General features: G+C 40.6%; 1 protein-coding gene across 4 annotated transcripts; it reads right to left on the bottom strand.

The window, feature by feature from the left end:
• Positions 1-1,641: 1,641 nt before the first annotated feature.
• LOC139932033 (protein NLRC3-like) lies at positions 1,642-14,513 on the bottom strand. Of its 4 annotated transcripts, none has more exons than XM_078282862.1 (13): positions 14,455-14,513; positions 12,845-13,015; positions 11,068-11,303; positions 9,159-10,965; positions 7,796-7,969; positions 7,175-7,348; positions 6,336-6,509; positions 5,677-5,850; positions 5,190-5,363; positions 4,540-4,713; positions 3,843-4,016; positions 3,219-3,259; positions 1,642-2,972 (listed from the first exon to the last, which is right to left on the bottom strand). In XM_078282862.1, the coding sequence occupies exons 2-12, from the start codon at positions 12,973-12,975 to the stop codon at positions 3,250-3,252; spliced, it is 3,402 nt and encodes a 1,133-aa protein (XP_078138988.1). In that variant the 5' UTR covers positions 12,976-13,015; positions 14,455-14,513; the 3' UTR covers positions 1,642-2,972; positions 3,219-3,249. The 4 variants fall into 4 exon arrangements, with proteins under 4 accessions (XP_078138988.1, XP_078138989.1, XP_078138990.1 ...); XM_078282863.1 differs by lacking the exon at positions 14,455-14,513 and adding an exon at positions 13,311-13,423; XM_078282864.1 differs by lacking the exon at positions 14,455-14,513 and adding an exon at positions 13,311-13,320 and having other exon boundaries at positions 12,845-12,994.
• Between the last annotated feature and the right edge of the window lie 534 nt (positions 14,514-15,047).

Raw genomic sequence — 15,047 nt, 5'->3', positions numbered from 1 at the left:
AATCTCATTAAAAGTTGTTGATATCTACTGTCGTTTTGAAGTTATTCATTTTTAAATTTGAGAGAGAGCGTGGCCTGTGTCATGATCTGCTCCTGTTTCGTGGTCAACCACTCCTTTCACTCCCCAGTCCTGCCATCCTCCTACCAGCCACCAGATGTCCTCGGACTTTCCCTCCTCACACACACTAGCTGACATACCAGTTTGAATGAAGTGTTTCATTTTGCCAGTGATTTGTGGAGTTTTGCATTTTGTGTTAGTGATTTTGTGTTTTGTGTTAAGAGTTTTGAGAAAATGAGCCCTAGTTTCAGAAAATGTGTGTAAGCAATTGTGAAAAACTGTAATGTATATTCTGATGAAATAACCATCTCAGTTACAAGCTCTGTTTTAATGTATATTCTGATGAAATATTGCCTTTAGGCAGCAGGGGTCACTGTTCTCAGTCAGCACTGAAATGACTTTTAGAAACTAGATGGCACTCAGTAGAGCTCACACCTCCACTAACACTCTGCAGTTGTCAATATATGTCAGTTCCACATGTGGGATTTTCAACAAAAGTTAATCATTTTTTCCATGCCACATTACCAACTTGATTCATATTAATAACTCCCTTAATTAATTTTAAGGTGATTGTCCCATGAATTACGGGGTGAATTAATGTAAATGAATGAAATAGAATTACTGATTCGTAGAGGTATTAGTGAATTGAAATGACGCTGATGTGACTCTGACTTTGCCACTGGTGTTGCAGTCAGTCCTTGTCTGGATTTGACTTCAGATGTTCCTTATCGATAGTTTTAATGTAGGAAATATTTTACCGAGATGGATATTTAAGGAAACTCATTTTATACATTTTTGTGTTTGAGGATTTTTTTGTAATTACTGTCAAAAGAGGCTGTTCGCCATTTCAAACTGCTGCCACTCAGATTGTCCACTAGGTGTCTCCAGTCGTTTAGTTAATTAAAACACCGACATGAAGAGATGTATGTTTGATTTCCCTCCCTTAATGCTCCGGTAAAGAACTCACAGCAGACAGATCAAACTAACCCAACATCGTCCAGCTTCTCTCAGCTGGATCAGAAGTTAGCAGCAGCTTCTCCTTCCCTCTGGCTCTGCTGGCTGCAGTTTCATCTGTTATTCAACTGCAGACACAATATCAGTTCAGAAACTTACCAGTGATGACTGTTCTAAAATACCATGTGGTCCAACAAGATAAAAACCCGGCACACACATCAGTGAAGTGCAGAGGGAGAGTTTCATTATTACTGTTGATAGCCTAAAACAGGCTGTAAAATGGCAGGTTATAGTAATTATTCCATTGTTTAAATGTATAGGCTTATTTGCTATACCCAATTCTTAATCTTGTCATTACAGTTTCTATTTCTGCCCGTTTTGATTGGCTGGAAAGTTTAAAGTTGAAAGTAAAAGGCACAAACATGATTGGCTGACTTCGGGGTCAGTTGAGCCACTGTTCCTCTTCCTCTCATCTTTATTTAGCGCTTCTGGAATCTGAAATGAATTTCAATTTGGTTTGAATAACAACAGTGTAATTTTGTAAGCTGCACTGTTTGGAAAGCCTGTTCCCACCAAGCCTGCAGCTGTCAGGTAGAAAATCTGATTTTCACAACAAAGGGACACATCATGTGCTGTGTGAAGCAAACTCATTTTATTTACTTATTTATTTTTGACAGAGGCAGGGATGGATGGACCAACAGGCAAATCTTTATAACATCTGAAGAACTTGTACATAATGTCACCTAGAACATCAAGTCTATAAAGTACTAACTGCAGTTGCTGAATACAACTGGACAAAATGTAAGACAACAAGGTTTAGCTGTGGTCTCAGAACCAAACAACATGAGATATTTCTACAACCTGCAGACACTTCACTTATCTTCATTAGTGAACATCCCCCTAATGAAGAAAAAAAAATACATCTTTCTTTAATTGATGGTTATAGTGCTGCGTTGCCCAGACTTTTTGCCACAGTGTGACGCAACCACTATTTCAAATTGTCAAAAGCATTTTGATTGAATATCCCTTTAATAATATCTGTAACAAATATGCTCATGCTGTACTTTCTTTTTTTTTTTTTTGGAAGGCTCTATTTATCCAGAGAGACCTGTGTATCCATCTATGTTAGTTGTTCATTGCAGGTAATTGACTGTTATATTGTCAGTGAGTGATAAATAGTATATAGTGATTTTTAATTGATTAGTGTTTATTTATGTGTAATGCACCACAGGGAGCCCAGCCCACATGGGCTATAAAACACAATATTAATCAGATACAATGAAAGATCAAACAGAAAAAGCAAAATAGGCTACATGCAAACGTATGGAATGTACAAATGAATGCATATTCAATGTAGAAATCATATCTACAGAAGGTTAACTAGTCTTAACTGGAGTTCTTATGCTTCTCTCAAACCAGAACAAAGCAAAACATAAATTTATCTTTACTTAGCCATCTTTTGTGAACAAAAAACTCTGTCTTCTCTCCAAGATTTATACACACACTGAGCAGTGCTAAACACTGATTTTGGATCAGTTCAAGTCTCGGTCCGTCCTCCAAAGAAAACAAATCAAGGTCACAGACTTCATACAACAAACTGTGTCTCACATCATCATACAAAGGAAAGTAAAACATAAAACGAATTTCACTGCACAGTATTTTTTCAGTTGTGCAGTTGGGCGGATTGCCAATCTATTAATACTGTAAGTGTAATGTTGTGTGTCGGCCACTAGAGTGCGCTATAGGACCGATACACAGTAGAGATGTGAGTTAATGCTGTGGGAAGGCTCTGTCTATCCAGAGAGACTGTGGGCTGGGTTGCCAGGTCTGCGGTTTTCCTGTCAAATCAACTACTTTTAAAGCTCCACATCCTCCACTCTCCAGTGTTTTATTTTGTGGTCGAGGTTTCTGATCGAGGTTTCTGTTTGCTGTGTTTGGATCCAGAGTGAGATGACAGGCATCTGATGGGAGAAGAAGACACACCACTGACATCAGAAATCAACATTTACTAAGACTCACTTCATCACCTCTCAATCAGTGATGCAGAACATCCAGTAGAAAGAATAGAAGGAAGACTTAGACAGATAAGAACATAGATTAAGCTGTGTGTGTTTGTGTGTGTGTGTTTGTCTGAGTGTGTGTGTGTGTGTGTGTATAAAAGAGTGAGAGAGCAAGAGATAGTGTGTTCATGCTTTGTCAATGCTCACATGTTGTCAGGCTGTCGGCTGTAATCCAGGTTTATTTCAGCCTGTAGGGACGAACACAACAACAACAGTCATCTGCAGGTCGACTCAACACATGCTTCTGGCTGATCTGATTGGCCGACACCTTCACTGAGAAGAGCAGCCATTGATAAGGTTGGGGATTAACCAGGAAATGCTGGATCTTTGGTTTGATACTATTCTATTCAATTCAAGGTGCTTTATTGGCATGACAGTTCACAAACAAACAATATTGCCAAAGCATGTAACAAGAAATGAATCATCTCCTCTCAGAATAAGTCTGTCTCATGTCTTTGTATCTGTCACAGTGTAACAGGAAGTGACTTTCTGTCTCTGTCTCTCCCTGACAGCAGAAGAGGCACCACTTGCTCTCCCTGGGTTGCCAGGTCTGCCTGTGTTAACCTGTTTCTACAGCCAGCTTGTGAGCACAGAGCCTGCACCTCGTTAGGGATTTCTTTGCTGTTGGTCACATGGTCAGATATTCTGCCACTGTGTGTCTCTGTCTAGGGTCAGATAGACTTCTAACTAACTGTGTTTAGCACAATGCTGCCACTAACAGACCGACCAATGGACCTTGTCAACATGGACTGACTCCAACCCTCTACTGACCTCAGAGTCTCCAGTCTACAGTGTGGACTCTCCAGAAGATCAGACAGCAGCTTCACTCCTGAATCCTGCAGCTTGTTGTAACCCAGGTCCAGCTCTCTCAGATGGGAGGAGTTGGACTTCAGAGCTGAGGCCAGAGAAGCACAGCTGCTCTCTGACAAGCTGCAGTAACACAATCTGAATAAAGAATAAAACATGTAGCTATAAAATAAAATATTCCTGGATAGAAAATCTGCTTGAAACCATCCAATGTCTCATAACCCAATCAAGGTTTTAAATATAAAATTTGTGAAAATGGTGCGCTCAACTCAAAACACCTGAACCCAACAGGCTGCCAGGTTCAAAAAAACATAACAAAGAAAAACCAGCACTCACTAATATTAATGACAACATGCTGCTGCTTGAATAAACAAGTAGAGACTGAAGAGTGAATTAGTGAGTGGAGGTTTTTCTTCATAATATTAAGGTTTTAAAGCTCAACATGCACTATGCCAAAGTCCTGAATTTCCCCAAGGAGATCAATAAAGTGCTATCTTATCTTATCTTATCAATCGGCTTCACCATTAAGCTAGTCAGTGTTGATCAGCATAATGTCACCAGATAGATGTCTTCAAATTAAATGTCACCACAATATTCATATTATTGATTTAACATTTACATCAACACAGAACTGAAAATTATGTAAAATATGCTGTCTGACCCCAGAGTCTCCAGTCTGCAGTGTGGACTCTCCAGTCCAGCAGACAGCAGCTTCACTCCTGAATCCTGGAGCTCGTTGAAACTCAGGTACAGCTCTCTCAGATGGGAGGGGTTGGACTTCAGAGCTGAGGCCAGAGAAGCACAGCTGCTCTCTGACAAGCTGCAGTCACTCAATCTGAATAAAGAATAAAACATGTAGCTATAAAATAAAATATTCTTGGATAGAAAACCTGCTTGAAACCATCCAATGTCTCATAACCCAATCAAGGTTTTAAATATAAAATTTGTGAAAATGGTGCGCTCAACTCAAAACACCTGAACCCAACAGGCTGCCAGGTTCAAAAAAACATAAAGAAAAACCAGCACTCACTAATATTAATGACAACATGTTGCTGCTTGAATAAACAAGTAGAGACTGAAGAGTGAATTAGTGAGTGGAGGTTTTTCTTCATAATATTAAGGTTTTAAAGGTTTTAAAGCTCAACATGCACTATGCCAAAGTCAATGGGCTTCACCATTAAGCTAGTCAGTGTGGATCAGCATAATGTCAGCAGACACATGTCTTCAAATTAAATGTCACCACAATATTCATATTGTTCATGTAACATTTATATCACAGAACTGAAAAATTATGAAATGCTACAATCTGACCTCAGACTCTTCAGTCTACAGTGTGGACTCTCCAGTCCAGCAGACAGCAGCTTCACTCCTGAATCCTGCAGCTTGTTGTTCCTCAGGTCCAGCTCTCTCAGATGGGAGGAGTTGGACTTCAGAGCTGAGACCAGAGAAGCACAGCTGCTCTCTGACAAGCTGCAGCCCCTCAATCTGAATAAAGAATAAAACATGTAGCTATAAAATAAAATATTCCTGGATAGAAAACCTGCTGAAACCATCTAATCTCTCATAACCCAATCAGAGCTTTTGAGGTTTTACATAAGTAGCTCAACATTGTTATCCCCTAGTCAACAAGCTTTACCACTAATGATTGGGCTTGCTTTACCATTATTATAGTATTACAGTGTGGATCGGCATAATTTCAGACTTATACAGATGTCTTCAAATTAAATGTCACCACAATACTAATTTAACATTCATATAATATTCACATCAATACAGAACTGAAAAAATTCTGTCTGACCTCAGAGTCTCCAGTCTACAGTGTGGACTCTCCAGTCCAGCAGACAGCAGCTTCACTCCTGAATCCTGCAGCTCGTTGCCACTCAGGTCCAGCTCTCTCAGATGGGAGGAGTTGGACTTCAGAGCTGAGGCCAGAGAAGCACAGCTGCTCTCTGACAACCTGCAGAACCTCAATCTGAATAAAGAATAAAACATGTAGCTATACAATAAAATATTCCTGGATAGAAAATCTGCTTGAAACCATCCAATGTCTTATAACGCAATCAAGGTTTTAAATATAAAATTTCTGAAAATGGTGCGCTCAACTCAAAACACCTGAACCCAACAGGCTGCCAGGTTCAAAAAAACATAACAAAGAAAAACCAGCACTCACTAATATTAATGACAACATGCTGCTGCTTGAATAAACAAGTAGAGACTGAAGAGTGAATTAGTGAGTGGAGGTTTTTCTTCATAATATTAAGGTTTTAAAGGTTTTAAAGGTTTTAAAGCTCAACATGCACTATGCCATAGTCAATGGGCTTCATCATAGTCAGTGTGGATCAGCATAATGTCACCAGACAGATGTCTTCAAATTAAATGTCACCACAATATTCATATTATTGATTTAACATTTACATCAACACAGAACTGAAAATTATGTAAAATATGCTGTCTGACCTCAGAGTCTTCAGTCTACAGTGTGGACTCTCCAGTCCAGCAGACAGCAGCTTCACTCCTGAATCCTGCAGCTTGTTGTTACTCAGGTACAGCTCTCTCAGATGGGAGGAGTCGGACTTCAGAGCTGAGGCCAGAGAAGCACAGCTGCTCTCTGACAAGCTGCAGTCACTCAATCTGAATACAGAATAAAACATGCAGCTATAAAATATTCCTGAATTCTTGCAACAATCTGGTTTCATAATCCAATTTTATTCAAGTTAACGGTGCGTTTCATTTGGTCGCCTGTCAATGGCGTCATATCCCCTTTCAGAGTTTTCCATAAGCGCCGGCTGTCGGCCGGATGGCCGGACATTAAAACATTTCCAGCCGACTACTTTCTTACTGTTTCAAGTCACGCCACCGTCACTTTTTAGATCTTGGTCGTTTTTAACTATATCTTTTAACCGGATGAAGGATTTTAGTCATCGGACGTCTGGATCTTAAGTTATCAGAGAAACAAGCTGAGCAAACAGCTCGGCTCGCTCTGTACGTTCTGTGTAATTATCACAATAAAAATCAGATCTTTAATTCCTTTACTGCCTCCAACTCACTCACATCAAAGTTTTCCCAGATGGAGGCCATTTTGGAGCCGATTTGGACCCCTGTATCTTTAAAACTATGGAGAATATCATCACCAAAGTTCATCATTATTCATTTGAGTACACAAGGATTGTGTGAAAACAATATGAAGACAATTTGAGACCTAACCCTGATTTCAGATACAGACTTCATCAAATTAAGTTCCACCACAATATTCATATAAAATTAATGTTAGTTCATAATTATATATGTTGTCTGACCTCAGAGTCTCCAGTCTGCAGTGTGGACTCTCCAGAAGATCAGACAGCAGCTTCACTCCTGAATCCTGCAGATAGTTGTTACTCAGCTCCAGCTCTCTCAGGTGGGAGGAGTTGGACTTCAGAGCTGAGACCAGAGAAGCCCAGCTGCTCTCTGACAAGCTGTAGGACCACAATCTGAATAGTACAGAAGAGGATTAGGGCCACGTGTGAAAAAAATATTTCTGAGATCAATCTCTGAATTGGAGGAAATGGACATTAAAGCATGTTGCTAAAAATACATTCTGCCTCGACTGGAAACCTGCTTGAAGCCATTCAATGTGTCAAAATCCAATCAGATCTGTTAAGGTTTTACATATCATCACTGAGCTGAAAAATGTATTGTATTGTTAATTTGTGTTAATGTGACTCTAATTTGACTGAGAAAGAACAGCCTAAGTTTTTAACAGACACTTTGTAATAGAGAGTACAATTTCTCCATCTTTTCATCTGACACCTTCTTCAGACAGTCTGCACCTCGCCTGAAGTTTCACATCTCCAGCTCCTGCATTCTTTAAATTAAATGTCACCACGATATTCATATAACATCCATATGAACACAGAACTGAAAAAATGCTGTCTGACCTCAGAGTCTCCAGTCTGCAGTGTGGACTCTCCAGTCCAGCAGACAGCAGCTTCACTCCTGAATCCTGCAGGTTGTTGTGACTCACGTCCAGCTCTCTCAGATGGGAGGGGTCGGACTTCAGAGCTGAGGCCAGGACTTCACAGTGAGTCTCTAAGAGTTCACAGCCAGAGAGTCTGTGATTACAGATTTAATGTAAAATCAGTTATTATCAAAACAGAGCTGAGAACAAGCATACCAATAACTTATTTATGCTGAATCAATATACCTACGATGATAATAATAATATGAATGATATTAATAATAATAATGATAACAACAACAGTCTTTTTAGCCACATTTAATTTTAAACATTTTAACCACAGCCTGAAGCCCCTGAGCTGTATTAAGCTCCCTTCACCCCTTAATTGGAAGATACCTAGAAATAAAACTCTGAAAAGACATTACAATCTGATAGAGTGAGTGTTGAGTAGGAGAGTAGTAGGAATAGAGTGTGCAGTGTGAGTAGTAAAAGTGTGAGTAGTAGAATGAGTGTGATCAGGGCCCTGGTTCACGTACGTGGCTAACTGAGTTAACAATTTGGCATAAACCCAGGATTTTCCGTTTCACAAAGCGAGTTCACAGTTTAGCCAGATGTGTTACCCTGCACAGAGCCTTAAGCCCAAACCTGCAAAAACTCAGGTTTAAGCTTAAGTTAGCTGGATAGTATGAACATATATAAGCCACCTGGTGAAACTGCACACACCCAACAGCAGAATTGAATGCCCCGTTTATAAGAGAGGTTCTTGGAGCTATCAGCTTTACAGATGGACCTTTAGCACACTGATAATTATCTCTATGAGCGCTATCAATTTAGTCATGAGGGAATTATTTACCTGCAGCAATTTATAGGACGGCACATCACAAACTCCACAATCCCATCTCAGCCTTAACAGTCTTAACAGCCTTAACAGTGGTGGAGTTCATACAGACGCTGTGTATTGGGCTTCGCTTCTTTGCTTTTTACATCCACAGCATAAATGTACAGTGTCTCATAACCTTCAGGCAATATTCAGAGTAATAGAGACAATTCTGATGCAAAGAAAAATGTCCACTTACTTGGACATTACCTGGTTGAAAGTGGAGAATTACAGTAAATAAATAGGCTATCTGTTTGCAATATATTTTTATATTTTATTTTCACCTGTTGCCAGGTGCCTTTCTTGCCACTGCCGGATGCCCTTGGAAGTCATTACAAATAATATACCTTTTAATATTCCAGTATGGTGACATTATCAGAAAGCACAAGAGTCCAAATATTAGGGATGCATGCAATTATCCTGGATTGTTTAAGCCACATACGTGAAACAGGACATCAGGACTAACCGAGCCTTCCTGCAGTTCCTCACAGCTGGGATCAGTCTCCTTCGTCCCTCCTCTGATGTCTTGTACTCCTTCAGGTCCAACACATCCAGAACCTCCTCTGACATCTGCAGCATGTAGGCCAGAGCTGAGCAGTGGATCACAGAGAGTCTCTTCTTTGATCTGTTCTCTGACTTCAGGAACTGTTGGATCTCCTGATGTACTGACTGGTCGTTCATCTCCATCAAACAGTGGAAGATGTTGATGCTTCTGTCAGGAGGGGTATCGGAGGTGTTCATCTTCTTCAAGTTGCTGATGGCTGTCTGGATGCTTTCTGGTCTGCTCTCTGTCTGACCCAGCAGGCCTCCTAAGAGACTCTGGTTGGACTCCAGTGAGAGGCCATGAAGGAAGCGGACAAAGAGGTCCAGGTGGCCATTTTTACTCTTGAGGGCTTTTTCCATGACTTTCCTCAGGAAGACATCCAGGGATGGGTCACTGTCATCATATCCACCCCAGTCTTTTCCCAGGAATGTCTCCAGTACCTTCTTATCCCTGTTTGTGTAGCAGTGGAACATGTAGACTGCAGCGAGAAACTCCTGAATGCTCAGATGAACAAAGCAGTAGACCGTTTTCTGGAAGAGGACACACTCTCTTTTGAAGATCTCTGTGCACACTCCTGAGAACACCAAGGCCTCTCTGACATCAAGACCACACTCCTCCAGGTCTTCTTGGTAGAACATGAGGTTGCCTTTCTCCAGATGTTCAAACGTCAGCCTCCCCAGCTTCAGAAGAACTTCCCTATCAGTCTCCATCAGCTCCTGTTGACTCATCTCATGTCTCTCATCATACTTCTGCTTCTTCCTCTCTGTCTGAACCAGCAGGAAGTGTGAGTACATCTCAGTCAGGGTCTTGGGCAGCTCTCCTCTCTGGTCTGTAGTCAACATGTGCTCCAGAACTGTAGCAGTGATCCAACAGAAGACCGGGATGTGGCACATGATGTGGAGGCTCCTGGATGCCTTGATGTGTGAGATGATTCTGCTGGCCTGCTCCTCATCACTGGATCTCCTCCTGAAGTACTCCTCCTTCTGGGGGTCAGTGAACCCTCGCACTTCTGTTACCCTGTCAACACATGTAGGAGGGATCTGATTGGCTGCTGCAGGCCGGGAAGTTATCCAGAGGAGAGCCGAGGGAAGCAGATTCCCCTCGATGAGGTTTGTCAACAGCACGTCTACTGATGATGTCTGTGTGACATCAGACACAACCTCATTGTTCTGGAAATCCAATAAAAGTCTGCTTTCATCCAGGCCGTCAAAGATGAACACAACTTTACAGACAGAGAGCTTCTCTGCTGTGACCGTCTGTAATGTTGGATGGAAAACGTGGAGCAGCATGAGAAGACTGTACTGCTCATCTTTGATCAAGTTCAGCTCCCGGAACGAAAGCAGAATCACAAGACTGACATCTTGATTTTCCAAGCCCTCTGCCCAGTCCAGAGTGAACTTCTGCACTGAGAAGGTTTTTCCAATGCCAGCAACGCCGTTCGTCAGAACTACTCTGATGTGTGTCTCTTGGCCAGGTAAGGGTTTAAAGATGTCGTGGCACTTGATTGGAGTGTCATGGAGGGTCTCCATCTTGGATGCTGTGTCCAGCTGCCACACCTCATGTTGGGTATTAACCTCTTCACTCTGTCCCTCTGTGATGTGGAGCTCAGTGTAGATCCTGTTGAGGGGGGTTCCAGTTCCTGCTTCAGCAGTTCCTTCTGTCACAAATTCACATCTCGTCCTCAGACTGATCTTATGCTCGTCTAAAACCTCCTGCAGACCGCCGTCCGCTGGAAAAGAAGAAGCAGATGTATAAGCAAGTGTTTAACAAATATGCTATTGTTTCCTGGTTTTAGAAATGGTGACAACAGCAGACAGACCCCCAGTCTTACTTTGTGTGATGCTGGTTTGACTGGGTGTCTGCAGTCCAGGTCTTGTTCTGGATCTTTCTCCACACTGGGGACAGGAAGAGTCTCCTAATGAACCAGACTGGTCCCAGTATGAGGTGATGCACTGTCTGCAGAACCAGTGTCCACAGCTGGTAGAGACTGGATCCCTCAGGACCTCCTGACACAATGCACAGCAGGACAGCTGCTCCTTCACAACACCATGACTCCTCTTCCTCTCTCTGTGGAGAGGAAGAGAATTCATTATGACTGATTAGAAAAGTTTATAACTAAAACAACTAAAAAAGGATTTAACTATATTTTGTTGCTAGCAGATAGTATGGGATTAATGGAAAGTATCAGTAAGGCATGTAGCATCTTTGTTGCTAACTAGATGACACAAACCTAAACCTGTTAAGTGCAGTCGATCGTTGAGTGCATAGATCATAGTGTGTACGCTACACTGGTGGGCGGGACGAGACAATTTGATTGACACATGATGGAAGTGCTATTGAATGAAAGTGTCGTTAAAAGCAGCATCAAATTAAATGTGGTGGTGAAAGCAGCAATGTATTAAAAGAAGCGGTGGCGATTGGAAACGCATTAAATTGAATTGTTGAAATGGCTTGTGAATAAATAAATGTCAAGGCGATCAAATGCAAAGACAAATTGATTTGTAAATAATTTAATTTCATCACTGTGCAATCATTTAATTTGGTAGTGTTTTAACACTTCAATATTTAATTGCATTTTATTTGATTCAACCCACCATTTAATTTGATAGCTTTTTAAATGATTCAGTGTGTAATTTATTATTTTTGTTACTTCCACCCCTCATACCTTTGGTACTGACCTCTGGAAACAGAAATGTTTTATTCATATCATTAGTTCTAGTAATGACAGACAACAATGCATGTGATGTTGCACATTTTCACTTTTTCTGTCCATCTGGTTCCTCCATCTGGAGTTTTTGATAAGGAGAACAGCTGCTTCTGTTCATATCCTAATCTGCAGTTAAAATCTAATACAAATAATGTAAATAAATAGTTTAAGCTAGGTTTGTGAAACCAGCCCTTGAAACTAATTAAATCTTAATCAAATGGAATATTAATTTGAAAAAGAGCTGATAGGATAATATAAATAAATAAGGTCATTTTTCAGTAACTAACTGGGAGAATATTCAAAATGAAATAAAAAGTAAGGAATATTTAAAAGATTCATTCCAGGAATTGAGATGGGTGTTCTGGAGACCATAATGAACGAACGTCGGTCAGAAGCCCGATGGGACTTTCAGCCTGGGGCCCCATCAGACTCTAGAACCGCCTCTGTGCAAAACAAGCAGCCACCAACCAAGCTGAAAACTGCAGCCGCGAGCCTCACCAAACACCACAGGCACAGTATCCGGTCCGAGACAAGCAGCACCTCCAGTGTTTGATAATACTGCTTGTGATTGTCAGTTGCATTATGTTTAATCCCCCCATTTCTTCTATTCTTAGTTATATTTCTTTCTTTTTTTTGCTGTATCCTGATATTATTTGCTGCTGCAACATCCCAATTTTCCCACAGAGATCATTTAAATTTCATCTTATCTTATCTTATTCTACTCTACATTAATAAAATCATAGTTTGTTTCTGGCTAACATAATGCAGAGCAGTTATTTTTCTCTTACCAGTGTCTTTCCTTGATATCCTCACTACGAGCTTTGGTTCATGAATACATTTAATTATACATACATTTAATCATATTCCATCAGGTAGACTTCCAGTATAACAGTCCTCTTACTTTGTGTCTGAAGGTTCAGGTTCATTACTGAAGTGTGGAGGTCCCTCTTTGGACCAGTCAGTCTTCATAGACAGACAGCTGGGTGCTGGAGACTCTGCTCTGCCCTCCTCTTCCTCCACACAAACACTCATCTTCTGGACTTCAGTCAGTCTGAGAGGTGAAACAGAAACACTGGAGAGACACACACACACACACACACACACACACACACACACACACACACACACTGTATAAGGAACCCAGCCAGCACTACTCCTGGTAAGTTAGAGTCACCTTATTTGTTTTCTTTAAACATGTCTAATTAAAAACAGTGTGTATTAAACAGCCAATCAGGACTTTGTTTCCACAGATGAATCAGTGATAAACTGTTCAGTTCATTCTGACTCTTATTCCCTCTACAGTCCACAGGGAGACAAACTCAGAGACTTTTACAGTAAAATAATAATAATGTTGTAATAACACTCACCCTGCCTCCGCCTTCTGTTTTCCTCCTCCTGCTCTGCTCTGTGTCAAAATGGAGTCTGAACTGACTGCTTCATACTTTCACTTTCACTCAACAGTTTGCTCCCCTCTCCATTTCCTTTACTGTTCTCTCCATAGAAGTATTAGTTTTTCTTGATTGTTGTTCAGATGCATTTCTACAAACAATAGTGCAGATTTGAGAATAACTGACACAAACAACAAAACTGTGTTTTAGTTGGTAAAACAGTAAATACATGTTTTAAATGTAATACCGCTTTTGAAACATTATATACCACAATCATTTACTTATGTCCACAAAAAGATAAAAAATGTCAAAAAATAAAAATAAAAAAATAAAAAACACTGAGCTTAAATCTTACAAAGGTATGAAATTGTCTAAGTGAAAACAAGCTATCTCTTCCTGTTGGTAAAACAGAGGATATTCTATTTGGTTGCAGATATAAATTAAAGAAGTCTACAGGTTTTAGAGTCATGGTTGGTGATGTCACCATAGCAGAGAAATCCACAGTTAATCACCTATAGGATGTATACTGGATAATCATTTATCTGGAGAACACATGGCTTTAAAGATACTTAAAAAATGTAACCAGCTAAGTTTTTTTTTCGACTTTCAGGCATTAAACACGCTGTCAGGAGCTTTAACTCAGTGTCATTTTGATGATGCTGCTGTTCTTGGTCTGACACACTAAAGTCCATCAGAAACAAGTTGCAGACATCACAGAACAAGCTGGTCAGGTTTGGACCAGATTAAACTGCAAACTGTACAGACTGTTCGGGGAGAAGTGCCCAGATACCTTTCTAATTATTTTATCCGGGTGAAGATGTTCACTTTTACACCAGCAGGGGGAGCTCGATGGACTTTATCCTTAAATTTAATTCTCTGGCAAAACAACAGTTTTATATTCTGCTGCTTTTCTTTCGAACAAATTAGTAAATCCCGAGCCGCCTGCATAAAGTCAGTGAACTGATGACAGTGCATCTACATGACTGAAAGACGGCCGGACCTCCCAGTGTGTCAAAAAACCGGGCTGAGTTTTTTTCCAGGAGAATGCAGTAGACACGTTCAGTAGACAACTGACTCAGAGACTTTTACAGTAAAATAATAATAATGTTGTAATAACACTCACCCTGCCTCAGCCTTCTGTTTTCCTCCTCCTGCTCTGCTCTGTGTCTCAAAATGTAGTCTGAACTACTTCATTCTTTCACTTTGACTCACCAGTTTGCTCCTCCTGATGTGGAAGTCATGTGGTTAAATATGTATCGGCCTGCTTGCTGTCCAAAACGAGACAAGCAGGGAGTCTGAACCCCGGTCATGTTCCAATGTTTTCATGATTTTAACGGCAACTACAAAAGATATTAAAGACATTCAAATAACAACAATCAATCAAATATAAACTAAACACGGAGCGAGGGGACACAATATAAATTCACATTTAGAAAAACTCAATGATTGAATGATTTGCACAAATTCCTTAATGGCCTTCTTATTTTTGGAGGAAATTGTTTTTCTGTATTGCTTGGCTTCATTTTCAAAAGCAATAAATGAGGGTTTAGAATTATTACATTTGGATTTGTGGATTTTGCCAAAATAATGCTTCGGTAAATAAAAGAAGATTCTCTGTTGGTCCGTCCTGTCCGCTCGCGCCCCCTGCTGACGCTGCAGAGGACAAACCGTCTCTGCTGGACAGAAGGAAGACACGTGAGTCCTTCTTCCTGTGAG

This window comes from Centroberyx gerrardi, chromosome 4 (genome assembly GCF_048128805.1).
Source record: "Centroberyx gerrardi isolate f3 chromosome 4, fCenGer3.hap1.cur.20231027, whole genome shotgun sequence".
NCBI lineage: Eukaryota > Metazoa > Chordata > Actinopteri > Beryciformes > Berycidae > Centroberyx > Centroberyx gerrardi.
Note: the sequence above shows the minus strand (reverse complement) of the source record. Positions and strands in the feature narration are given on the sequence as shown.

Excerpts from the sequence above, each read along its gene's own strand:
- LOC139932033 (XM_078282862.1), bottom strand. The coding sequence starts at position 12,975 with ATGAGTGTTTGTGTGGAGGAAGAGGAGGGCAGAGCAGAGTCTCCAGCA. Across the intron at positions 11,304-12,844 it reads CCTGAACCTTCAGACACAAA|AGAGAGGAAGAGGAGTCATG; the intron begins GTAAGAGGACTG and ends TCCTCTCCACAG. Across the intron at positions 7,970-9,158 it reads AGGAACTGCAGGAAGGCTCG|ACTCTCTGGCTGTGAACTCT; the intron begins GTTAGTCCTGAT and ends CTGTAATCACAG.